The 25591-nt window shown below is 40.9% G+C and overlaps 4 protein-coding genes across 4 annotated transcripts; all 4 read right to left on the bottom strand.

Moving 5' to 3' along the window:
* Positions 1 to 439: 439 nt before the first annotated feature.
* On the bottom strand, positions 440 to 2798 carry LOC141848636 (cyclin-D4-1-like). Its single transcript, XM_074736685.1, has 6 exons — positions 2383 to 2798; positions 1946 to 2032; positions 1748 to 1846; positions 1468 to 1669; positions 1151 to 1263; positions 440 to 1025 (listed from the first exon to the last, which is right to left on the bottom strand). The coding sequence occupies exons 1-6, from the start codon at positions 2689 to 2691 to the stop codon at positions 804 to 806; spliced, it is 1032 nt and encodes a 343-aa protein (XP_074592786.1). The 5' UTR covers positions 2692 to 2798; the 3' UTR covers positions 440 to 803.
* Positions 2799 to 9773: 6975 nt separating this feature from the next.
* Positions 9774 to 11095, bottom strand: LOC141811707 (putative carboxylesterase 2). Its single transcript, XM_074699749.1, has one exon. It carries the CDS (start codon positions 10954 to 10956, stop codon positions 9910 to 9912), a length of 1047 nt encoding a protein of 348 aa, XP_074555850.1. The 5' UTR covers positions 10957 to 11095; the 3' UTR covers positions 9774 to 9909.
* A 1882-nt stretch (positions 11096 to 12977) lies between these two features.
* On the bottom strand, positions 12978 to 14109 carry LOC141811473 (putative carboxylesterase 2). The gene has a single exon (XM_074699502.1). The coding sequence runs from the start codon at positions 14073 to 14075 to the stop codon at positions 13137 to 13139; it is 939 nt and encodes a 312-aa protein (XP_074555603.1). The 5' UTR covers positions 14076 to 14109; the 3' UTR covers positions 12978 to 13136.
* A 9184-nt stretch (positions 14110 to 23293) lies between these two features.
* On the bottom strand, positions 23294 to 23806 carry LOC141811543 (uncharacterized). The gene has a single exon (XM_074699568.1). It carries the CDS (start codon positions 23804 to 23806, stop codon positions 23294 to 23296), a length of 513 nt encoding a protein of 170 aa, XP_074555669.1.
* Positions 23807 to 25591: the final 1785 nt, after the last annotated feature.

Below are 25591 nucleotides of genomic sequence, written 5' to 3'. Positions count from 1 at the left end.
AGTAGAACTTATCGACCATCACTATCCGATGAGTGCTATGTATAAGGTAGGCATATGTACGGACACTGCTGGGGCTCCTACTACTATAAGGTACCCTACAACCAAATAAATATCTTTGTCTTGTTTTCTTAGCATTTATGATGCAGGTGATCCCAAAAGCTAAGCCTAAACTGCTGACAAGATAATCAATCTATATATCTATAACCTTCAATCTAAACAAAAATCCAACTCATAAGAAACTTTCAATTGTTTCTCTCTGAAGTAAACCACAGTCTTTATCCATCATTAAAGGTTGAAACACAATGAAGTGGTGGTAGACCAGACTACTCATGTTCAATGAAATCATTGTGGAGGAGAATTCCTAAACCGTAATAGTTTCAGCATTTGGTGTTATGATCACTTCGGCAAACAGATTAGTTTCCATTAGGAAACAAAACAAGTTCAAATTACAACAACGCTGTATCTTAGGAAATACATATCGTTCCTTGTTCCAAATGACACAAGATGCTTTGCGAGAATGAGGCCAGAAGGAAAAAAAGAACAGAACCAACAGAGAACTAGATATTGTTTCCACCATCCTTTGGAACTGTTGCTGAATTCTTTACTAGATGTCAGTTCAGCATCTGATTGAGAGATTTCCTTCCTTTTGTTGGATAAATTCTTGATTGATCTTTCCTCTTTTTTTGCTTGGGGTGTTCTACAAGGTCATTGCCACCATAAAACACCAACATAAAAGTACCCAAGTAAACTACTTTGACAGTAACAAGGCTCCAAAATATAGTAGTAGTGGTTGCAAGGCTCATTTAGGTCCTGCTTATTCTCCTTCTCTTGCTTGCAGAAGAATTATGATTGCATGTCTGTGACACAGCAGCTATATCATCGCTATTATAGCTCAAGCATGCAGCATCAAGAACACCGATCGGGCTTTGTGGCATAGAGGCAAATGCTATTCTATCATATTTAAGTGGCCTACTACTCATCAACTCCATATCCTTAATTGTTTGATAACATCTAATGACCTTCTCCTGCAGCAAACCACAGTTCATCATAGTAAAGATCTTGATACAAGAGAACAAATACATGGTGTATGCCAATCAAGAAATAACTAGTTAAGAGAATAAAAACTACATGAGATACTAGAAATAGATACCTTAGAAACATAGCTGCAACCAGCCACTGCCTTATCGATATCCACAGTTCCTAAAACTAGCAGTGAGATAGCTGAAGCAATTTCAGAAGATTTGAATGCTAAGAAATCTGTTTCTGCATAGCATTGGATTCAGACTTAGCCATAGACTCAACTTGCATCCCTTTAGTCTATTTTATTTGCTGGGTATTATTGTAATACATGCTCTAGATTAAGATAATACAAGTTTTTAAGATACCGGCGAGATTTTGCTGGCCAGATTCTCCATTTTCTATACATAAAAGAAAGAGATCAGATTTTAGGGCTTTGATGAACTCTACCTCTAATAATACTCAATATGAGTTCAATTGACTGAGACACCACCACTTTATCTTGCACATTTCCACCATTGAATTTATGAAGGAAGAAATCCATAAAAGAGAAAGGAGTTACAGCTTGCATCCTCCATTTAAGGGTACTCAAAACCAGAAGCTCCATTCTCTGAATAGTTCTAGCCTCAAACACATATTTGGCTTCACCAACCTACTTAAGAAAAAAAAATCAGTGAAGTTCACAAAAATGGAACATATTTCCCTAGTTCTGACTTGCAATCTTAACCACCTGCAAATCCAAGGACAGAGGAACTTCGGTTTCCTCCATTTTGGCTGCCAAGGATAGGCAAGCTACAGATAGGAGTTGTGTAGTCCAAGCCTTATCTTTCTACAATCAAAGATAGGGCAGGCCAAATCAAACAATTAGATGAATGATTTCAAATAACCTAACAACTTAAGGCACCAAAGTTTGCATGAATGTTCTTACAGGAAGCTCATAATTGGAGAGAAACCGATCCAAATAATTTGCAGATAAGTAGGCACTCGAGGGCCCGAAATTATAATGGTCATGAACCTGGTCAATGTGCAAGCAAATGCAACTATCAGAATGCATATATCAAAAAAATCCAGAGATAAGAGCAGTAATGTAGAGCAACACAATGAATAAATAACCAAAAGAGACACATGAAGCCGTTTGCAGCACCAAAGCAAACAGATGGAAAGGGAGAAAAAATGGAAACGGTCACAGAAAATCCTACATTGATTAGTTAATTGTGACACAGGTTCGACAACGTCAAGAAGAGAGTTTGATAACAAAAATCGGTAAAACTTATACGAAGCAAAAGAAAGTACATTAAATGGTAACAACCTAGAGGAAGATTGAGCAGAAGAGACTCCGACAACCAGAATTAAAGAAGAATCTACCTTCATAATCCAATCGATGGCATCTCTGCGAATGGACGAGTCCAATGCCCCAGAACGCAACCTCACCTCGTAGTCGTCCCTCGGCATATACTCGGACTCCCTCTGAATCAAGATACCCAAGTAATCATCGGATTGCGGCGGCAAATTGATGAAAGGATCTCCATAAAAATGGCACCTTTGTGTTTCAGAAAGCCAAATCAACTGGTTATCCTCCGCTGCGTCGTCGCCGTCATCATCGAAGCCTAGGATGCAACTGTTGTCCTCGACGCAGAAGAGGATAGAAGACGCATAGTCACTGCTTGGAGCCATATAGAAGGATAAACTCGAAGAAAGTGGTAAAGATGGAAACTTTCCTATAAAAAGAAGGTCCTTCTCCCTCTCCTCTCCTCCCTCATCCAAATGCGACTCCTTCCCACAGGATGGACATCTTCAAAGGATGTAATCCCTGGAGAGAGTCGAACTGTGCAAGAGCAAGGAGGATGTATTCATAAACAAGGAAAGGAAAGGAAAGGTTTGGGTTTGTAGGCCATAAGGATTGACGCCATGAAGGGGATGGAAAAACCAAACTGTTTTCAAATAATAATATTTACGAAAAAATAGTAGGAAAAAGGTGGAGGAGACATGAACATCCTCAACAGACTAATTTTATTTAATACCTAATCTTTAGTTCATTTCATTTCTCACAAACAAATTGCTCGGGTTCTTTTCTCTGATTTAATCTTGTTCATCTTTGATTAGTCTAAAAAATACAATCATTAGAAAATATTAAATTGATTAATAATGCAAGTAAGATCACGCAGCATATTGAGAGTATCTCGCATTAAAGTTACATAACCAACTTTAGTTTTTTTTTCTTTTTTTTTTTGCAGCCATAAAAGAATAAAGGAGCTGAAACTGCACGGAGATCCAAACAAAAGCTACACAGCCAATAAATCTGTATGGTAAAGTATTTATTGTATCTATTGGCAGCAAGCTGGAACCTGCAGGAATAAAAAGCAGGTAAATTTGCACAGGCAAGAAATGAATGCATTCTGAAATCAATTATCTAAACCTATTCAGAGGTAAAAAATTTCAGAACTTCATAAAGATTTAGATCATTTGAGCCATTGATTTGTGGTCCATTTGATATGAATCTCCATTTATATCAGACTTTAACCAGCCATGGTCCTCCTTTTACTGCAATCTCATAGTTCTCATCACTCTCCATGGCATGCACTGCTCTCAATCAGTAGGATTCATTCTCCATCGAGTTTCTTGATGCATTGAGACATTACAATATTCATTGTGAGTTTGCCAAAGAAACGTAATCAATCAGTTCGATCATCTGCCCTTGAGGTTCATTTCTGATTCAGAATGGCGAAAGTAGCTGGAAAATCTCCCATTTTGAACTCCAAAGAAATACTAACTTCTCCTTTTCCTTTGCAGAGCATTAAATATGCACGGCCATTTGCAACATCTGCTTTACCTTCAATTTTGGGACAAAGCTTTGCTGCATGGTCCAAATTGGATCAAGGGTCATTTTCTGTACCAGGTTGATTTGTTTGATTTGAGCTCAATAATTTTTCACGAGACGCAAAGATTCAAAACTGAGCCCAGTCCCTGTTCGATTGCATGGCATGATTCCAATCAGTGAGAAATGCAAAACATGAATAGTAAATAAAAAAAAAAGCAGGCACATATTTTCTTGTTTCTGACTTTGAAAGTAAAGCTTTATTACACTTCAAAGTTCAATCCATCTATTGGGCATCGCCATTATTATCTGAACGCTGAGCTTACTAAAAGAAAAACGATCATTTGATGAAATTCAAGGCACTTTTTGCGACTAATTGGCCCTGTTTCACATGTATCAGTGAGAGAAACCACACATGAAAGAGCCAAAGTGAGCCAGCAGTCACAGCTAAGACTACTACTTTTAATGTACCTGCTTTTTTTCCCCCTTTTCTTGATGAATTTTTTCTCCTTTTTTTTTTGTCCCTTGACATTCTTTTTTTAAGTCTCTTTTTTGACTCGAATCCAATTTTGGCCAGGCTTTAAGCTGGTAGCTCTGTGGCGCACATCACATGAGTAGATTTGCAGAATAAATCCATGCTCTTTCTATCCCTGCTGCTGTCCTGCTACTGTCCTGCTGCCTCGCCTGCCGATTGTTGGTGAGAAGATGAGTTTCTCATCTCAGCTTGTGCGTCCGCGCTGATTGGTCCCAAGAGGACTCTTCCTTGTCTCATTTCAAGATTTGATCTCTCTATTTGTGCTGTTTGCTTAAACACGGACGGTGCCTTCTTCTGTGTCATTGGCACGTAGAAAACTATAGTTTTTGTCTGAGAAAACAATATTTGTTGGATGATCAATCACCTTCACATTCACCACTTCTCTCCACGTATTTGCTTCAATCAGAAATATAAGTTTAGAAAGAAATGCAGACAAATGGCATAAATAAAATGCTTTTAGCTGTTTAGAGCTGGAAGACTATTTCAGTCACTGACCAAATGTTATAGTTCACAAGAAGTCTGAAGGTAGCCAAAGCATCACTGCATTGGATTTTCCCTGCATAAACAAAATGGATTCATTGGATCAAAAACATCCAACTCCCAGAAAATAACAATGAATTTGGACGCGAATCAAAAGAGTAAGGTGTCAAGTTTCAAGACAGCAGTTTGAAGGGGTGATTGCAACAAAGAATATGTTTTTATTTGGCCTGAATCACTTGGGTTGCTAGCTAGGTGCTGCAGTAGTCTTAATTAGCCCAAAGGATAGCTTGTGATAGATACCTAGGCTCACATGCAATCAAAATTAACTTGTTGGATGCTGCATATAATCAAGCTACCACCAAGCATGGTGGCTGCCACAAGGTAACACTAAAACTTCACGTTCTTGGCCACAATGATAAAACAAGGTAACAGATGACAAACTTCTTAATTACATGTTCTCTCACAGGCTCATGACAACAATCTTGACCGTAAAACTGTCCTTTCTCATCCCTGCAATATGAGGACCATTTCCCGTATAGAGAACAATGTTCTGTGGCACGCATGTTCTTTCGAGGTAATTAGCTAGCATATGAGGTTAAGATCCAAACCAGTACAGACATGTTATCGTTTTACAAGCAGGAAGACGCTTACTTTAGTAAATTTTTACTCACAAGTTCATCAGTGCGTGACTAACAGAAAAGCTGTTATAATAAAGATATGATTACGATCTATGATCCAGTAGATGGTCATCTACTTGATGAGCTGAAAGTTCAAAGGATTGGATAGTGAATTCTAACAATCTGTATCTCAATAAAGCACCTGACTAACCTTTGTATGCCCGCATTCCCTTTTGTTTCACCTCCATGACACACACACATGAACTTAATTAACCTTGAAGATTTCAAACGATCGCTGCAACTTTCAGATATGTTCGACGATTCTTGATTCATGAAAGTAATTAACTGATTTGCCCTTCTATACAGAGGGCAAATGAGACTATGTTGGGCATTAAACTTCTATAGAAAAAACTATGGTTCTGTTCTTAGAGTATTTCTTTCAACTGAAATCGATTCAGAGACCAAATATTACTGCAGTATTGTTTTGATGTTCTATTAATTCATCATCTCTGATGCAGGAAGTCACGGAAGGCTTGGCGCGCGGTCAAAGTTCAAGCCACGGGAGCAAACTCCCTCATCCCGGTAGAGGAAGCCCCCGGCATACTCGCGACCTACCTCAAGCCTCGTCCCGGCACTCCCTCTCGTCTCGGCGTACTCGCTCAAGTCTCGTCCCGGCACTCTCTCTCGTCTCGGCGTACTCGATCTAGTCTCGTCCCGGCACTCCCTCTCGTCTCGGCGTACTCGCTCAAGTCTCGTCCCGACACTCTCTCTCGTCTCGGCGTACTCGATCTAGTCTCGTCCCGGCACTCCCTCTCGTCTCGGCGTACTCGATCTAGTCTCGTCCCGGCAGGGTCAACCTCAAGGGTAGGTTCCAAATCCCGCTTTGATCCTCTGACACAAACTGCTGTCGCCATCACTGGAATGCTCGTGGCCGGGGTGCCGCATGTACACAGCCACTTTCGGCGTCTGTCTCAGTCGCCCCCGTCCACATTAATGGCGACCCCATATCGCATTAATGAGGCTCCTCGTACTTATACGTGTCGTGTTCTCCTAACCTCGTGTTGGTACATGCATTATCATAAAGCAAGTATGAAAGATCAGTCTGACCTCCCACTACAGGCTCCTCCTATAGGTATGGCCTAGGACAGGTGGGACAAAGGGAAGGTTCTTCTGGTGGTAGTTGGCGTACCCGAGGAGGGAGGCAGCCGTTTTCCCGGGCTAGGTTCGAAGGTTGGTTATAAAAGGAGTAACTGAGAACCATGCAAGGGGTCGGTATGAAAAACACACTATCCTTCCTCTTTCTTTTCTTGGCTCACTAGCAAAACCCTAACTTGAGCGTCGGAGTGGCACACCGGGATCCCCCGGGGCGCCAGTCTCACCTCTCTTGTCTATTGTGTGTCAGGACCCTCCTCTGGAGAGCGGAGTTTCTGAAGTTCCCCCTTTGATCGAAGACCGACGACCCTCCTTGCCACTGCCAGCTAGTCCGTTGACTGGTGGCTTGACCTTCTACGACATTTGGCCGGAACAATCTCCAAGCTCCAAATTAATGGACCTGAGAGCATTCACTTGATGAAGGTGGGCCGTGGCTACGTTACACATTCTAGTAGAATAGAGCTTACAGATTACAGAAATTTAACCATTTTATTCCAAACTTCAAATATTTCATGGATCTTTTATCAATTAACGACTCCAGTCCAACCAACGTCGACCACCGGCGTTGAACCGGATGCAGCCAAGCATTCCCTGCCGCTGGCCGAGTTCATTCTTCTTCTTCATCATCTCCTCCTCCGCCGCCGTCGCCGCGGTCGCTCCATCATCTTCCACGCAGAAATCACGGTCGTGACCCTCCTCAGCTTTCACTTTCTTCTTTATTGAACCCCACGATGAAAACGCTATATTGTGGCTGCCGGCGAGTTTAGGAGATGCTCTCCGGAGGAGGAGAAGCTCCCTCAGCCGCCACTTGTCATTCCGTCCTCGATCCGACGGGTTCGCCGGAGGCGCCTTCTCCCACCCCGACGCCTCCAGTATCGCGATAGTGAACGGATCGAGTTCTTCCACGCCTCCTCCTCCTCCCCCTGATCCTCTGCTCCGGTGGGCGGACCCCCACAACCGCCTCGGCGACATCAACGGCGAACGCGGAGAGGAGACCGCGGTTCTTGCCTCTCCGTCCGCCGACGCGTACAAAAACCGAGGCGGAGGCTTTAACATCGGTTCCTCCGCCTTCTCGGCGTCGAGCAGGTGAAACTTCGGAGTGCCGGGCTTGTCCTCCCAGGAAAAAGGTACGCCGGAGACCGGCGGAAGGCAACCGGGAACGCCATAAAAGTGCGAGCAGATGGAGGCGGCGAGTTCGGGGCTGGAAGGGGAGCTGGTAGAGTGACAGCAGAGGTCGATGGAGGCGGCAGCGGACGCCGTGACGCCGACTCCGTCGATAGGCACCACCTCCTTCATATTGCACCGGTCGGCCGGCGTTTTGGTGGATATGTTAATCTCCAGATTGCATATTTGTATTCGCCGGCCCAATGATTTGAGGATTTGCTGATGAATTGAATAAATTAATTAATTCTTGATGACAAAAAAGAAACAAAAAAGTTTTTTTTATTAGTTTGATTATAAGGAAAAATTAATGTCGTGGGAGGAGTGGAGGACATGAAAGATACATGGAGACAGCGAATGTTATCAAAATGTGGAATACATATTATAATGGATTTGACCAACGAGGAATGTTTTTTTTATTGGAACAAATTAAAAACACAAAAAAAAGAGTCAAGATATATATATTTACATCGTCGGCGACTTGCTAAGTGAAAATTTGCTAATTTTATTTTCAGGAACTCATTTGTCTATTTATTAACTTCATTTTGCATTTGAATTATAAATGATGATTACATTAATTGATTAGAGGTGGAAATGGTAAATATATACATATATGTTACGGGGATAGTCAGAGGGGCCCTCAGCTGGATTCAAGTCCAAGTCTGGTCCTATCCCAAAGGTCCAGCCGGTCGAAGCTATAAACTTGATTGATCCGGTCACTTAGAGTATAGACGTTTACCCATTCGACCATCCTTCAGTCGAATCACCTATTCGGCCATCTTTCAGCCGAATCGCCCATTCGGCCATCTTCCAGCTGAATCGCCCATTCGGTCATCCTCCAGCCGAATCGCCCATTCGGCCATCCTTTGGCCGAATCGCCCATTCGACCACCCTTTGACCGAATCACCCATGCGGCCCTCTCTCCTTCATTTAGCCTCTAAAGCGCTTTGACGCTGAAGGTCTTCGCCTCACGTATCCTTTACCAAGCCGGACCAACGAAGCGCCCTACAGTGCCCTGGTACATCTCATCACGATTTCTGACAAGCCCACGCCTCCATTAACTACTACTATCTCTCTGCTGTCTGCACTGACTGTGACAAGATAACACTTTACCGACGATGGGACAAGGAACTCGATTGTTCCTGACATCTCATTAATCATGATGGGACAATTCTTAAATGATGACGTGACAGGTATACATGCTCATCTCTCCTTAAAACGGCCACTCCCTTCAGCAGGTAACTCTCTCAACTTCTACAACTTCTGTTTTTTCTTCATGCTCAAGCTACTGTTCATCATCTTCTTCCTCCCGCCGTCCATGACTTGAGCGTCGGAGTGGTCGCGCCAGGGCACTCCCCTGGCCTTCCTACTCACGCCTTCTTTGTTCTCAGGTCCAGGAGTCAGCGGCGCGCCAAACCCTTCGTCTTGTTCCACGCCAGCTCCGACGAAGGTCCCGACGACCCTGAAGCTCCCGTCGCCCTAAGCTCTCCTCCTGTTTCGCTTCTACAGCGAGGAAGGTCCAGTGACGTGTCTAGACGCACATCTCAACCGGAACAATATATATTATTTCAATTGAAATTGTTCATATCAAATTTCACTATTTTGACTAAATAAACAACTTAGATGAGGTTGGTTTCCAGTGGCTAGCTGACACTTAGGGCTACTATATATCACTGAGCTGAACACTACGAATATATGCCTCCGATCCATTAAATAAGCCCATTCATTTAACACACAATCTAGCAAAGCTAAGATTGAACGTAGAAAAGCAGTGTAAGATAATACTAATTATACAGAAAGCACAAACAATTATTAATTCAAACTCGATAAGATGTAAGATATATACTCCTCATGGCAAGGAAAATTCTCTCATTAAACTATACCAATTAGATGATCGAGCACCACTCTTTCTTCACTACCACAGACTGCATGCGTGAAGGTTGAGTGAATTGATGAATTACGTTTGATCTTCTCAAATTCCTGATCAGTATTCCATGTAAATTCCAGAATATAAATATATAATGAAAACGCAGCAGGTTGTTCCTTACAAACGAACAGAAAAGTTAAAAGAGGGAAAAGAATTCCAAGGCAAAGGAAAGGGGGGCGGCAAATAAACATTCTTAAAAAATTAATTATGAATCACGGGTAAGGAAAGCGACCAAGCGAGCCATCTCCGCCGTCGCCTTTTCGCAATTAGGGTTGAAGAGGAAGTAGACGTGCTTCTCCCCCTCCGTCTCCACCAGCTCTGCCTCCCCCTCCCACCCGCTCGCCCTCAGCCTCTCGTAGTACGCCTTTCCCCGCTCCCTGAACCCATCCTTTTCCGTCACGCTCACCAGCACCCGCCGGCACGGCAGCGCCCGCAGCGCCCGCAGCGCCGCCTCGTCCCGGAACGGATCCACCCGCGGATCCTCGATCCCCGAGCTCCACCCGCACGCGAACCCCCACAGCGTTTCCAGCCACTCCCGGAAGGCCGGATCCGTCGGCTCCGCGCCCACCGCCTCTTTGCCACAGAAGTGGGGGTGGATCAGCGCCAGCCCCGCGATCATGATGATCCCCAGCGGATCCGCCAGCGTCCGCACCAGAATGTTGTGCGCGATGTTTGCCCCTGCGCTGTCGCCAGCCAGGAACACCCTATCGAAGTCACCGCGCTCCGCCAGCCAGGCCTCTCCGCCTGCTCCAGAAGCTACCCACCTGAGGGCGGCGAAGGCGTCGTCGTAGGCGGCTGGGAGGGGATCCTCCGGTGCGCGCCGGTACTCCACGGAGACGGCGACGACGTCGGCCCTGGCCACGACGTTGTTGAGGAACGCGTGGTAGGTCGGGGAGAAGGCGGACTCGACGACGAAGGCGCCGCCGTGGACGTAGAAGAGGATGGGACGTCGGGTGGAAGCGGACGGGCAGCAGACATAGAGGCGGGCAGAGAGACCTGTCCGGGGGTCGACGAGAACGTCCTTGGAGGCGACCCCGGTGGCGGGATCGACGCCAGCAGGGACGTAGTCGGTACCCATGAGGCGGTGGACGCGGCCGCTCTTGTAGAGGCGCAGGAAGGGCGGGAGGTCGAAGGCGAGCTCGGAGTCGGGATCCATGGCGGTGTGGCCTTCACGCGCGAGACGAGGAGGAATAGGATTTGGTCGATGATTGAGTTGTCGTTGGCCTTCACTCTCAACAATTTTTTTTTCCATTTCTCATTTAAACAAAGGTATCAAGCCACAAGCAGTACTTTTATTTTATTTTATTTTAGTAGCTTTCTTCTGTCTTTAGTGTCGGTGGAATACGACAATGCGCACCGACAGCTAGACTAACTAGTTTTCACTACTTTGATTACAGAGGGCTCTGCCCCAACGCTGAAAGGTCATTTTTCTTACTTTAGAGGATCAAAGAGTTATGTTTTTTTCCTTCTTCCTAGGGAAGAAATTGATTTTCTTGAATTGGACAGACAAAAATGAACAGTTATATTGAATGATCTGGTCCGGATCAAGAAATGAGATGACTCAATCAAAACAACCACAGTTGAATATCTCCAGTCAGTTGGATATCGATTGGTTCAACTTCTTTCGGGTTGGACACTCTAGGTGGAACTTTGATAGGCAGATCGCGTTAGGGTTGGACTTTTCAAGAGTGACCGTCTTTACATTGGCACTCGAGATGAAAAATCTTCAGGTCGGATTGTTAAGGCACTAATCACTAAGAGAGGTATCTCGGCGAGGAAAATAAAATGTGTGCTCTTTATGAACCAACGCCACCCATTCGCTTTTTATTTAAAGGTTACGTGATCCATAAACAATCTTAGAACGTATTATTTTCTTTACATTTTCTTATTTCTTTATTTTTTTTATAGTTGGACTTGAATGTCAGAATGACCGAGTCGAATCCTGACTTAACGATCCTCTTAACAGTGTCATTGAGTCTTTGTAGATCTTTTATGAAAGATTTCTCTCATACTCGGCATCTCGAGTGTCAACTTGAAAAAAATTGATCTTGAAAAGTCCAATCTGAAGATAGCCGATCTATCAAAGCCTCAAAGCCTCAACTCGTAGCGCTTGATCAGAAACAAGTTGAATCAATAGGTATCCAACCAACTAGAGATATTCAACCATGATTACTTTTTATGGAGTCATCTCATCCTTTAACGTTGGACTGAATTATTGAATAAATGAAAATAAGTGGATTGTTCTCTTTTTATATTGTAATTATAAGAGAGATACAAAAAAGTTTAAGAGAAGGAAAAAAAAATGATAATCCCAATTAGTCGCAAAAGCGAGATACAGAAGTTTCTTTAAAGAAGTTTAAGAAACCTGAATGTCCTACCGAAAAGAAAAAAAAACAAAATATAACTTATAAGAATTTGATTAATAATTTATCATTGTTGTAATCTTTTGAAGCTTTTGAGAAATATAAATTAATTTTTCCACACTCTTCTTCATTTTCCATCAAAATAAAAGTTAAATCCTTTTCAAATTTTCTTTTCAATTTTTCTTTTGACAAATATTAAAAGAGCGCTCTTTCATCATTTTTTTATCAAAAATATTTTTATTTCAACATGGTAAGAATTATTGTAAATCTGCTGAAGTTTTTATTATATCATTTTAAAATGATTTTAATTAAATTGATAATATATAAGTTATATATGCATAATATTTTGGGTAAAAATTAAGAGGGCATTGCAGATCAAGAGAAATATCAAATGAACATCCTATCTATAATTTTATTCTAAAAATATCCTTAATCCAGCAACTATCAAAAGCTAACAACATATTGAAGCTAACAACCAACTGCTACTTGTTATATTAGTTAATCATAATACTCATTTCAAATGTAACGAGTGTAATAAAATTCTCGTAATTTATTTTACTCATTAAAATATTATTTTAATTATGTTTTCCTTTTCGAATAACAAAATTAACATAAATTAATCGTACTATTATAAAATCTAACAATCAACTTTTATATATTATAACAAGTTAACTTCTATACAATCATTTGTGATTAAATAATGCCGATTTCAAATATAGTGGATGTAATGAAATCCTCTTGATTTATTTTATTTATTAAAATATTATTTTAATTAAATTATTTTTTTAATAAATAAAATTAATATAAATTAATCACACTATTAATTTCTATACGATCAATTGTGATTAAATGGTTGTGAAAGAGCTTGATTCTGATTGCGTCCCACCAAATTCAGTAGTAAGATAGCAAATACGCTATTACCGATCAGTATTCCATGTAAATTCCAGAATATAATGAAAACGCAGCAGGTTGGTTCCTTACAAACGAACAGAAAAGTTAAAAGAGGGAATAGAATTCCAAGGCAAAGGAAAGGGGGGCAGCAAATAGCAAGCAACTCCCAGCCTCTTAATTATGAATCATGGGTAAAGAAAGCGACCAAGCGAGCCATCTCCGCCGACGCCTTTTCGCAATTAGGGTTGCTGAGGAAGTAGACGTGCTCCTCCCCCTCCGTCTCCACCAGCTCCGCCTCCCCTTCCCACCCGCTCGCCCTCAGCCTCTCGTAGTATGCCTTTCCCCGCTCCCTGAACAAATCCTTTTCCGTCACGCTCACCAGCACCCGCCGACACGGCAGCGCCCGCAGCGCCGCCTCGTCCCGGAACGGATCCACCCGCGGATCCTCGATCCCCGAGCTCCACCCGCACACGAACCCCCACGTCGTTTCCAGCCACTCCCGGAAGGCCCGATCCGTCGGCTCCGCGCCCACCGCCTCTTTGCCCCAGAAGTAGGTGTGGATCAGCGCCAGCCCCGCGATCTTGATCTCCAGCGGCTCCGCCAGCGTCCGCACCAGAATGTTGTGTGCGATGTTTGCCCCCGCGCTGTCGCCAGCCAGGAACACCCTATCGAAGTCACCGCGCTCCGCCAGCCAGGCCTCTCCGCCGCCTCCAGAAGCTACCCACCTGAGGGCGGCGAAGGCGTCGTCGTAGGCGGCTGGGAGGGGATCCTCCGGAGCGCGCCGGTACTCCACGGAGACGGCGACGACGTCGGCCCTGGCCACGACGTTGTTGAGGAACGCGTGGTAGGTCGGGGAGAAGGCGGACTCGGCGACGAAGGCCCCGCCGTGGAGGTAGAAGAGGATGGGACGCCGGGTGGAAGCGGACGGGCAGCAGACATAGAGGCGGGCAGAGAGACCTGTCCGGGGGTCGATGAGAACGTCCTTGGAGGCGACTCCGGTGGCGGGATCGACGCCAGCAGGCACGTAGTCGGTGCCGATGAGGCGGTGGACGCGGCCGCTCTTGTAGAGGCGCAGGAAGGGCGGGAAGTCGAAGACGAGCTCGGAGTCGGGATCCATGGCGGTGTGGCCTTCACGCACGAGAAGAGGAGTAATAGAGTTTGGTCGATGATTGAGTTTGGTCGATGTTTGACCGTTTTTAACTTGTACAGTTGGGTAGCGTAGTAGTGAAGATGAAAAAACCCAAGTCGTGTCGCTCCCTACAAATTTTTGTTTTTTTTTCCTTTTCTCTTTTAAACAAAGGTACCAAGCCACAAGCAGTATTTTTATTTTATTTTATTTTATTTTATTTTAAATGAATATTTAAACGAATTTAAAAACTTAAAAATCCTTTAGAATTGGATGCTCTACCATCCCGACAATTAAAGCGGTAGGAGAAACTGGTGGTGGTGGTGGGAGGGTGGAGCAGAAAATGGAGATGGTTGGTGTGTGGGGCCAGCAATATGGCCGCATGATCCAGGAGGTTTGAAGGTTTGGAAGGAGAGCAGTAAGTACGGTAGAAGTTAGATAAACATTTCAGCATTTTAGTGGCTTTCTTCTGTCTTTATTGTCGGTGGAACACGACGATGCGCACCAACAGCTAGTCTTCCTAGGGTTAATTAGTTTGATTAACACAGGGCTCTGCCCCAACGCTCTGAGACCATTTCTCTTTTCTTAGAGGATCAAAAAGGTATATTTTTCCCCTCTTCCTAAGGAAGAAATTGAATTTCTTGAATTTGGACAGACGAAAAAGAACAATTATATTGAATGATCCGGTCCGGATCAAAAAATAAATGAGATGACTTGACAAAAATAACCACGGTTGAATATCTCCAATCGGTTGGATATTGATTGGTTCAACTTCTATCGGGTCGGATACTCTAGGTCGGACTTTGATAGGTAAATTGCTTCCAGGTTGGACTTTTGAAGACTGATTTTCTTCAGATTGACACTCGAGATGTCAAGTAAGACAGAAATCTTCAGGTCGGGTTGTTAGGCACCAATCATCAAGAGAGGTGCCTCTCTACAAGGAAAAAAAAAAGATGTGCTCTTTGTGAATCAACACCACCCTTTCGCTTTCTTTTTAAAGGTTATAGGATCCACAAACAATCTCAAAACGTATTACTTTCTTTATTTTTTTTCATTTCTCTATTTTTTTCTCTAAAGTCTAGCTTCAGAATGACTGAGTCGAGTCCCGATTTAACGGTCCTCTTAACAGTGTCATTGAGTCTTTGTAGATCTTTTCCGGAAGATTTCTCTCTTGCTCGCACCTCGACTGCCAACTTGAAGAAAGTAGATCTTGAAAACTCCAATCTGAAGGCAATCGGCCTATCAAAGCCCAGACTCAAAGCGCTTGACTCGAAAGAAATTGAATCAATCGGTATTAAACCGATTGGAGATATGCAATCGTGATTACTTTTACTGAGTCATCTCATTCTTTGACGTTGGACCGAATTATTGAATAAATGAAAATAAGTGGATTGTTCTCATTTTATATTGTAATTATCGGAGAGATACGAAGAAGTTTAAGGGAAGGAAAAGAAAATAATTATAAAAGCGAGATACGAAGAAGTTTAAGAGAAGGAAAAAGAAAAAATTATACAATTTTAATTAATAATTTATCATTGTTGTAATCTTTTGAAGCTTTTAAGAAATATAAATTAATTTTTCCACACTCTTCTTGATTTTCTATCAAAATAAAAATTGAAATTGAAATAAATGATTCCTTAATAGAACCTCAAATTTTATTTTTTGCTCAATTTAAATTAAATTAAATTAAAAGTAAGTGGTTGAAATTAAATCTCTTACCTTCTTTTGACGATTGTGTGAATTTAGAGTGCTTTTTCAAATTTTCTGTTGACAAATATTAAAAGAGCGCTCTTTTGTCGTTTTTGATCAAAAATATTTTTATCACACCACTACAAAAAAAATAGGTATTTTGCGACGAATTTTTGGGACGAATAGTTTTCGTCGCCAATCAGCAACGAATTTTGGGACGAATCAAAATTTCGTTGCTAATCTGCAACAAACTTTGCGACGTAAAAAATATTAGTTGTCAATTTAGCAACTCAATATATTCGTCGCAAAATTTGTTAAAAAAAATCATTCGTTGCCAAATTCGTCGCCAAATTGGCGACGAAACAGAAGTTCGTCGCCAAATTGCGACGAACAAGAAGTTCGTTGCCAAATTGGCGACGAACAAGAAATTCGTCGCCAAATTGGCAACTAATGAGTTTTTCGTTGCAAAACTTCACTAAAATCCAAAATCCGAATTTTTCTTTTCTTCTCCCACGCGAACTTGGCGACGAATACACTATTCGTTGCCAAATTGACGACGAATTTAATTGTTCGTCGCCAATTTAGCGACGAATTTTATTATTCGTCGCCAAATTCGTCGTCAATTTGTCGCGTGGGACGAATTTGGCGACGAAATCCGATTCGTCGCAAAACTTCACTAAAACCATAGATCCGAAGTTTTCTTTTCTTCTCCCACGCGAACTTGGCGACGAATGCCCGATTCGTCGCCAATTTGGCGATGAATTTGATTGTTCGTCGCCAATTTGGCGACGAATTTGATTGTTCGTCGCCAATTTGGCGACGAATGTGATTTTTCGTTGCCAATTTGGCGACGAATTTGGCGACGAAGTTGGTTTCGTCGCAAAAAACTTACTAAATCCCTAGCTCCGAACTTTTATTTTCTTCTCCCACGCGATCGAAGTTTCTGCCATAGCGAAGTTTCTGTCGCAGCTCTCGCTGAAACTCCTCTCCCTCATCGGATCTCTCTCACTCGCCGGATCTCTCCCTCGCAGGATCTCTCTCCCTCGCGGAGCTCTCCCTCGCCGAAGCTCTCCCTCGCCGGATCTCGCTGATTTCTCGTCGAGTTCTCTCCGAAATCTTTCCTCCTCACGTGGTAAGCTTCCTCCTTCCTTTTTGTTTTTTTTCCTGTGTTTTTCGTCGCCGGCGTTGCTGGAGAGACATCGTCGGACGTCGGACGGCGTCGGGCGGCGCTGCCTGGCCCTAGGCGGCGTTGGGCGTCGCTGGCCGGCGCTGGCCAGCCCTTGCCGGCACTGGCCAGCCCTTGTTGGCGCTGGTCGCCCCTGGCTTAAACAGGACACATGTGTTTTTTAGTTTTGTGAATAGAATAGCCACTTTTATAGGGTTTCCTGGCTGAAACAGAACACTATTGTTGATGCTGGAAGGTTCGATGGATCGTTGGGTATTATATATGCAATCTCTGCTTTGAAAGTTTTAAAAATAAGTGGGAAATTGCTCAAACTCAAGAGACCAATAGAGGTTAGTGTATCTTTCTTTGTTGTTTGTTTGTAACATTATAGATTGCTTATATATGTAAGAATGCATGCCAATATAATGGAATGAAAGAGTATATAAGCTATAGTCCTCTTTAATACTCATCATTCTTTTTGTCATCTGTTTACAAGTAGCTGATTTAAAATATTATCGTTATCTTTTAAACAAGCACTTTTATCTATTGACACATCCCCTCACTTTATTTTTTGCATTTATCTTTAGTATTATAGATGTTAGAATGGTACCCCTTGGACTATTTTTCTCTTTGTAATTGTGCTTTAAACCATTTAAGGTGTTAGCATGTCTTAAACCATTTAAGGTCCTGTTATGCAGATATATACTTAGACTATTAGGACTCTATTTGTCATGCTTTCTAGATGTAATACTTGTTGTACTTGCCTCATTGGCAGCAATTTGATACTTAAAATGCTTTCTATTTTCAACAAGCCATCTGGCAGTAACAATAATAGGATGCAAATGTTCATCTTTTTAGATCTTTGAAGACGTGATGTATGGAGAGAGGAATACTTAAGACTAGAGGTAAGTAGCACAAACTTTGTCTGAATTCCTTTTTTATTTTTTATTCTTATTATTAGTTTAAATTGGTAAATTTTAATTAGGAGGTCCAATACCTGTTAGAGATTATTCAATACAAAGCTTTTTTTGTATTATATCATGTTTTAGAGAGCTACATTCTCATTATCAAATCTGGCATCAAAAGAAGAAGAGGTAAGTCTTTACATATTTAGTTTATCGGTTTAAGTTTTAATTTTAAGAATGATACTTTCTCTTTATCACGTTTTCTTATGCAGGAGAAGAAAAGATATTGACGGAGAAAGAAGCAGAGTCTCCGGAGAACAAAAACGAGCACAATGATTCTATTGCATCTTTTTAATTCTTTATCCTCAACCCTCTTGACATTACATATATTGATATATGTATGTGGATGTGGATTGATATGTATATTAATTTGTAGAGTGTGGATTGACGATATATATAGATGTGGATGTTTGTGATTTCAATTTGTGTGAATTGATATGTGTATGTGGATGTGGATTGATATTAATATGTGTACAGGTTATTTGTAAAATTTGATTCGATCCGATTGGATTGTGTATTGTATCTATGGGATAATCAACAAATAAAGGGGTAGGAAAGAAAAATTTTGATTTTGCGATGAATTTTACGACGAAAATGATTTTGTCCCAAAATTCGTCCCCAAATTCATCGTAGATTTGCGACAAAAACTGGATTCGTCGCAAATCTGCGACGAAAATGATTTCGTCCCAGAATTGTCGCAAATCTGCAATGAATTCTGCGATGAAAATTATTTTGTCCCAGAATTCGTCCCCAAATTCGTCGCAGATTTGCGACGAAAATTGGATTCGTCGTAGATTTGTGACGAAAATCGAATTCATCGCAAATCTGCGATGAAAAAATTTCGTCGCAAATCTGCGACGAAAATGATTCGTCGCAGATTTGCGACGAATTCGATTTTCGTCGCAAATTTGCGACGAATTTGGGGACGAATTTTAATTTTTGTCGCAAATATCTGCAACGAAACGAGAAATTTTGTCGCCAAACTTGGCGGCGACTTTATAGCAACGAAAAATAATTCGTCGCAAAATATTCTACGACGAATTTTTTTTTAAAATTTCGTCCCAAAATCAGTGTTTTTTTTAGTGCAACATGGTTAGAATTATTGTAAATCTGCTGATATTATAACATTTTTAAATGATTTTAATAATTTTGAATGCATTGATAATGTATATAAGTTATATGCATGTATAATATTTTGGGCAAAAATTAATCACAAATCAAGAGAAACATCAAATTCACATCCTATCTACAATTTTATTATGAAAATATCCTTAATCCAACATTATCATAGTAGTTATCGTAGCTACTATAACATATAGAAGCTAGCAACTAACTGCTACATATTGTATCAGTTAACTATTAGCATACATTCAATCAATCGTGATCAGATAATACTTATTTCAAATGTAGTGAGTGTAATAAAATCCTCTTAATTTATTTTGCTAATTAAATATTATTTTAACTAAGTTATCCCTAAAATTAACATAAGTTAATCACACTATTGTAAAAGTTAGCAATCAGCTTTCTACATGTTGTAATAGCTAGCTACTTGCTTTTACACGGTCAATCGTGATTAGATAATAATGCTCATTTCAAATGTAATGGGTGTAATAGAGTCCTCTTGATTTATTTGCTTATTGAAATATTATGTTAAATGTGTTATTTCTCTTAAATCAATAAAATTAACATAAGTTAATCACACTGTTATGGAAATTAACGATCAACTTTTACATATTGTAACGACTAATTATTAGCCTCTATATGATCACTTGTGATTAAATAATACTCATTTCAAATGTAAGGGAGCCTTCTTAGTTTGTTTTGTTTATTGAAATATTATTTTAATTAGGTTATTACTCTCAAATCAACAAAATGAACATAAGTTAATTACACTATTATAAAACTTAGAAACTGACAGCTAGTTTCTATACGTTGTAGCAACTAACTATTAGCTTCTACACGGCCAATCGTGATCAAATAATACTCATTTTAAATGAAGTGAGTGTGATGGAGTTCCCTTATAGCTTATAATGTTCATTGAAATATTATCTTAACTTGCTTATCGTTCTCAAATAAACAAAAATAGCTTAAGTTAATGATCACATTATTATAGAAGCTAGAAGTCAACTTCTACACATTATAGCTATTAGTTGCTAGCTTTTACAAGTGGATCATGATTAGATAAAACTCATTTAAATTGTAGTGGATGTGATGGAGTCCATTTAGTTTGTTTTGCTCAATGAAATACTATTTTAATCAGATTATCACTTTAAATAAGCAAAATTAATATAAAAAAATGATAATCCCAGTAGCCACATCTCTGGGGGTGGCCGGCCCGGTCCCACGGAAGTTTCCCACCGACCACCAGGGTAAATCGGGAAGCGCAAATGGCGACCAATCCAGATGCCCAGCATCCTTTGATTGCGATCTCCATTTGGAGGAAAATTCCTGCAAATACGCCGTAGCTGGGGATCGAACAACGGGTCCCTGAGTTACAATCCGGATGTCCTACCGTTGCACCATTGCCCCGGGGACGCAAAATTAATATAAGTTAATCATAATGTTGTAGAAATTAACAGTCAGCTTTCACATATTATAGCTACTAGCTACTAGCTTTTATATGGCCAATTGTAATTAAATAATATTAATTTTAAATGTAATTGATGTAATAGAGTCTTCTTAATTTGTTTTACTTATTGAAATATTATTTTAATCGGATTGTCACTCTCAAATAAATAAAAATAACATAAGTTTATCACACTAGCTAGTTGTAGCAGCTAGCTGTTAGCTTCTACGCAATCGATTATAATCAGATAACATAATACTCATTTTAAATATAATGGATGTGATGGAGTTATCTTAGTTTGTTGTACTCATTGAAATATTATTTTATAGTTGTTATTGCTCTCAAATAAATAAAATTAACACAAGTTAATCACACTATTTTAAAAGTTAGCAGTCAACTTTTACATGTTATAGCAACTAGTTGTTTGCTTAATTAGTTTACAAGTGGATCATGATAAGATAATGCTCATTTAAATTATAATATGGTGATGAAGTTCACTAGATTTATTTTGCTCATTGAAATATTATTTTCATAATTATCATATTCTAATAAATAAAATTAATATAAATTAATTGTATTGTTATAGAAGTTAGCAGTCAACTTGTATATGTTATAACAACTAATAATAAGTTGTTATACGTTGTAGAAGGTTAGAAGCTAACAGTCAACTACCATATCTTAAAATTGATTCAGGAGTGTTTCAAATACATTTAATTTTAATTGAAAAAGAATGCTCATCAGACGATCGATTTATAACGTTATTTTAATTTTTGCCTCAAAATTTTTATTAAGCTAGATAAAAAGAGAAAACTATTTTATTTGAATATAGTAGAAAAAGGGCTTTTTTTTTTGACGAAAATGATAATTGAGAGTTTAATTATTTATTTTAACTTATACGTCAGCCACTGAAAAACGAGTGGTGCAAATAATCCAACATTCAATTCCAAGAACCTACACAACTTAAGATAGCGCCAATAAGCATGAAGCTGAAATATATACCACACGATCCACTGAACAGATCTCGCACACGAACCAATGGCGATGCGAGATGAATCCACATCCCAATCACATGCAAAGTACCAGAACAGAACCCTTCACGAGTTTGCAGGCAACGGTTGCCAGAATCCCTTCATTTGCGATGGTGGCCGGACGCCCTGCCATAACCGCATGAGGACGACGGAGCTGCATGTGTCAAGAGTAGTACTCGTGCAGCATGCTACGCTAGTTGCAGCTGGGCCGGTGCAGGCCAACGTCCCCAGTACTCGTCTAGCTCAGATCAGATCGATGCCTCAAAGACAAGAACGCGACGCAGGCAGTGGCATGCATGCATGATATGGCAGCAGATGATCAGGGATATAAACAGCGTTTTAGTCTGCCAGTCCATCTCATGCACTCATATATCATCACACTGGCTCATCTCTTAATTCTTTGGTTTACTTTACTGTGTATGGAAATTACTTTAATTTATACACGACTTGAAATTTTGAATATATACATCGGTAGACAAGTCAGATTGTCCGTGACCTCCTCTGCTTCATTGATCCTATTTTATGTCTGAATGAATGTCGAGAGAACAGTGGAAAATCCCCTGAGGCAACAGCTATGTACGTTGCATAGATGGATTTTAGCTACTACTGATGTCGTGGAAGTATCAGAATCCATGTAAAAAAAAAAATATATACAAGTTAACTGGTGGCTCAGGTGGTAGAGACATGAACTGGCATGATTAGCAGCTACAAGCCATTCCAGTGTCATGTCTACAGGAGCATCCGAGACATATTTTAGTAAGATAAGTGAGTGTTCGACGACAAGAGAAATCATTTCAAGAATGATGTAAAGAAATACCTATAAGATAAAGATAGCTAGGATCTCAACTTAGACTCACATTCATCTAAGTAATAATTAAGGACAAAGTAAAAAATAACATAGCCTGACACATGTTTTCGTACTCTCACATGATGATTGTATGTTAGGTAAATTATGTTAATCTTGATCCTTAATTTTGAAAGAAAGAATTAGGAAGTTCATGTAAAAGTTGAAAGGTCGAGTTCAAATTATAGATATAATTCTTTTAAAAATTGAGGCGTGTTAAATTATGTATATTATATTAAAGTTGCAATGTAATCACGTAAATATCATTATTTTTAAATAATAAAAATTTCTATTTTATTTTTTTAAATTATTAATTTTTTATTTTGTAACAATTTAATTAAATATAGATTGGACCATCACGAGCACGGATCATCTGATTTAAACTCATATTTAGTGGCATGACTAGTACCATGGCTCACTTGAAATCATACTTAGAAAGTCAGATATGACATAAAAAAATGAATGGAAGTAATGGATTATGAGTATGTTCTCGGAATTTATCTGAGATCATGATCTACTTTAGTAAAATTTTCGAACACATCAACATTGATACTGAGTAGGAAATTTATCATCACGAATTGAATAGGAAATTTATATATAATTTCGTCGCACAATTACACAGATCAATGAGAAAGTTTAATGCCATCCAAACTAATTCTTACAGACAACCCACTGACGCCTAGGAATTGAAAAGATGAAAAAGTTCCAGTTACCTCGATGAACAAACATAACACCAACATAATTAAAGATGGAGGGAAAATAAGAAAAGAGAGAAAATGTTGATATGTGGCTGGCTAGCTAGCTAGATTAATTTAGTGTCATTGATCAACTGTTTTGCCGATGTTGCAGCGTCCGGATGGAGTATAGCTTTTGTGTTTTGCATGCGTATCCTCATAGTTCCTGCAAGCCGCGTGAAGTGAAGGAAACGATGAGACCAAGAATTTTATAGCAATTAAGTTGATTTCCGGACGACGAAATTAATGTCGAAGCGGACCTGCATTACCTTGTCGAGACGCGCATCTGCATCCCCTGCACTGCCTTCGCTTTTATCCATCTTCTTCGATGCGGAGCCACGCGGCTTCTTCAGTCCGAGAAGCTCCTTCCACTTGATAGACGCGGCGCCCTTGGGCGGCCGCTCCCTGCCGTACCCGGAGGCGGCGTCTTTTTCACGGAGCTCGTCGCGGAGAGTTGTCAGGCCGCCGCCGGCGCGGCCGCTGGAGCCGGAGGCGTAGGGGTTCTTGAGCGGCAGCAGCCTGCCCTTGGAGAAGAGCTGGTCGGCGGTGATCATCGGCTGCCTGCCGACCGAGAACTCGAAGTTGGGGTCAGGCGGCGTGCTGGCCGGGGCGCGCGCCGCCGGCACCTCCATCAGGAAGTCGCAGGAGAAGGAGATGCGCGGGTTGGTCATGGGCGGACCGGGAGGTGCGCCGCCTCCGCCGCAGAGACTCTGGTGATCCGGGTCGAACATGTGTCGTCAATATTATTGCATGCCATCAAAGCATCGCCCTCGTCTTTGCCATTGATCTTCTCGTGAGATATTTAAAGACATATCGCAGCATCCACCCACCCAAAAAAAAATATGAATACGTACAAACAAGAGAGATGTACTTCGAGGGATCTGCCTGCGACTATTTAGGACGCAGGAGATCGATGTCTCTGTGTGCACTCGTTTCAAATTAAATTACGAGTCAGAATTTATTAATGCATGCATGGGCTGCAGTGTAGAAATGTCTAGAGTAGCATCTAGATGTGTATATAGAAAATAGATTTCCTGCAGTATTTACCAATATATAGGTGATATTTACAAATAAAGGGAGACGCCACTCGCCATTCATTACTTACTGATGATACCTCTACTTTTAAAAGGGACATTTATCTGATCAGAACAAAATTCATACTAATGCAGCAAGATGATATAGAACATGTATCTGCTTACTATACATTAACATTGGAGCAGAACTTATGTTTTGTACGTTTAAAGCTGCAATTCCACGCATGCACTCGTCGTTCCACTTTGAAATTAGTGGTAGAGGATCTTTTCGATCTCGGAAAAAGAGAATTGCCTGGATGCCTGGATCTTGAGCCACGCCATGTCAAAGTTTATTTGTAGGTCCTTTTGATTAATTTTTGTTGATGGAAAAGAAAAACAGAGGACCTGCAGTAGCTAGCTAGTGTATTCACTATCCATGTATATGTTTTGGAGGAAGACAGGGACAAGTTTAAGAGAAACAAATGATGCAATGAATGAGAGAGAGACGAAGATGCTCGGTTGGTGGTGGTGGTGGAAATGAGCAGAGCAGTGGAGATGAGCAAAGCATGAAACAGTGGCCTGGCGTTCAATTGTCAAAGGCTTGGAGATGGAAAGAGTGAAAGCGAATGCAGTGAGGATTGACCAGGTCAAAGTGAGAGGACCTTTTGATTGATGTGATATCCCCATCTTTCTTTCTTTCTTTTCTTTAACTCTCTCTCTCTCTCTCTCAGTTCTTCCCTCCTCAGCCACAGCCTCCCTCAGCCACAGCCTCAGTGGCAGTGCAGGAGTTGGGCGGAGCAGAGGATGAGGCAGCAGCTAGCTAGCAGAGAAGGTGGATGCGTTGACTGGTCATGGAGGGCCGAGGGGGTTTGTTTGTTAATGGGGAACGCGTGAGCTGGCGATTCCGACAAGTTGATAAGACCACGTGATGGAAGAGATCTCTCGCTTTGTTTCCTTCCCGTGCAGTAGGATCAAACAAGAACCGGGCCTTCCCTTTTTTGTCGTTTTCTTTTAAATTTCTCTCCCGCCACGTCTTTCTTTCGGTTCGATTCCGAAAACGGCAAATATGGATTCGTCATGTTTCGCTCAAGATTTGAAATTCACTCTGATGCTCCAATTAATTTCGAATCAAAACAGAAAGACAGAAACATATCAAATCAAGTGATATTTAGTGGAAACTTTTTTTTAAAAGAAAGATCAATTTTTTTTACCTTCTTTGTTTTCTAGTCTTTGGAATCATGGACATGCATCACTCTTTCAATCATTTCATTCAGTATTTAATGTCAACCGTTAATAATTACTCATTATTAATTAAAATTATCCTTGGTCACATCCTGTGACTGAATGTGATCATCTTATGAATAATACTCCACAAAATTTGCATTCACCTGTACAGAGTCTCCCTCGACGGATGATCTAACGTAAGGTGGTTCCATCATTCAAATCTGGATCTCGAAGCAAAGAACAACACCAATCTTGAATCAATAGGCTTATATACGAAGA

Source organism: Curcuma longa, chromosome 17, assembly GCF_044706935.1.
Source record: "Curcuma longa cultivar G26 ecotype Majalengka, Jawa Barat chromosome 17, ITB_CL_G26_1.1, whole genome shotgun sequence".
NCBI lineage: Eukaryota > Viridiplantae > Streptophyta > Magnoliopsida > Zingiberales > Zingiberaceae > Curcuma > Curcuma longa.
The sequence above is the reverse complement of the archived record's forward strand: the minus strand, read 5'-3'. Positions and strand labels throughout refer to the sequence as shown.

Bases quoted from the DNA above. Each gene is read 5' to 3' on its own strand.
- LOC141811543 (XM_074699568.1), bottom strand. From the start codon at position 23,806: ATGTTCGACCCGGATCACCAGAGTCTCTGCGGCGGAGGCGGCGCACCT.
- LOC141811473 (XM_074699502.1), bottom strand. From the start codon at position 14,075: ATGGATCCCGACTCCGAGCTCGTCTTCGACTTCCCGCCCTTCCTGCGC.
- LOC141848636 (XM_074736685.1), bottom strand. From the start codon at position 2,691: ATGGCTCCAAGCAGTGACTATGCGTCTTCTATCCTCTTCTGCGTCGAG. The intron at 1,847-1,945 runs GTAAGAACATTC...CTTTGATTGTAG, and splicing joins TCTCCAATTATGAGCTTCCT to AAAGATAAGGCTTGGACTAC. The intron at 1,670-1,747 runs GTGGTTAAGATT...TTTCTTAAGTAG, and splicing joins CTCTGTCCTTGGATTTGCAG to GTTGGTGAAGCCAAATATGT.
- LOC141811707 (XM_074699749.1), bottom strand. From the start codon at position 10,956: ATGGAAAAAAAAATTGTTGAGAGTGAAGGCCAACGACAACTCAATCAT.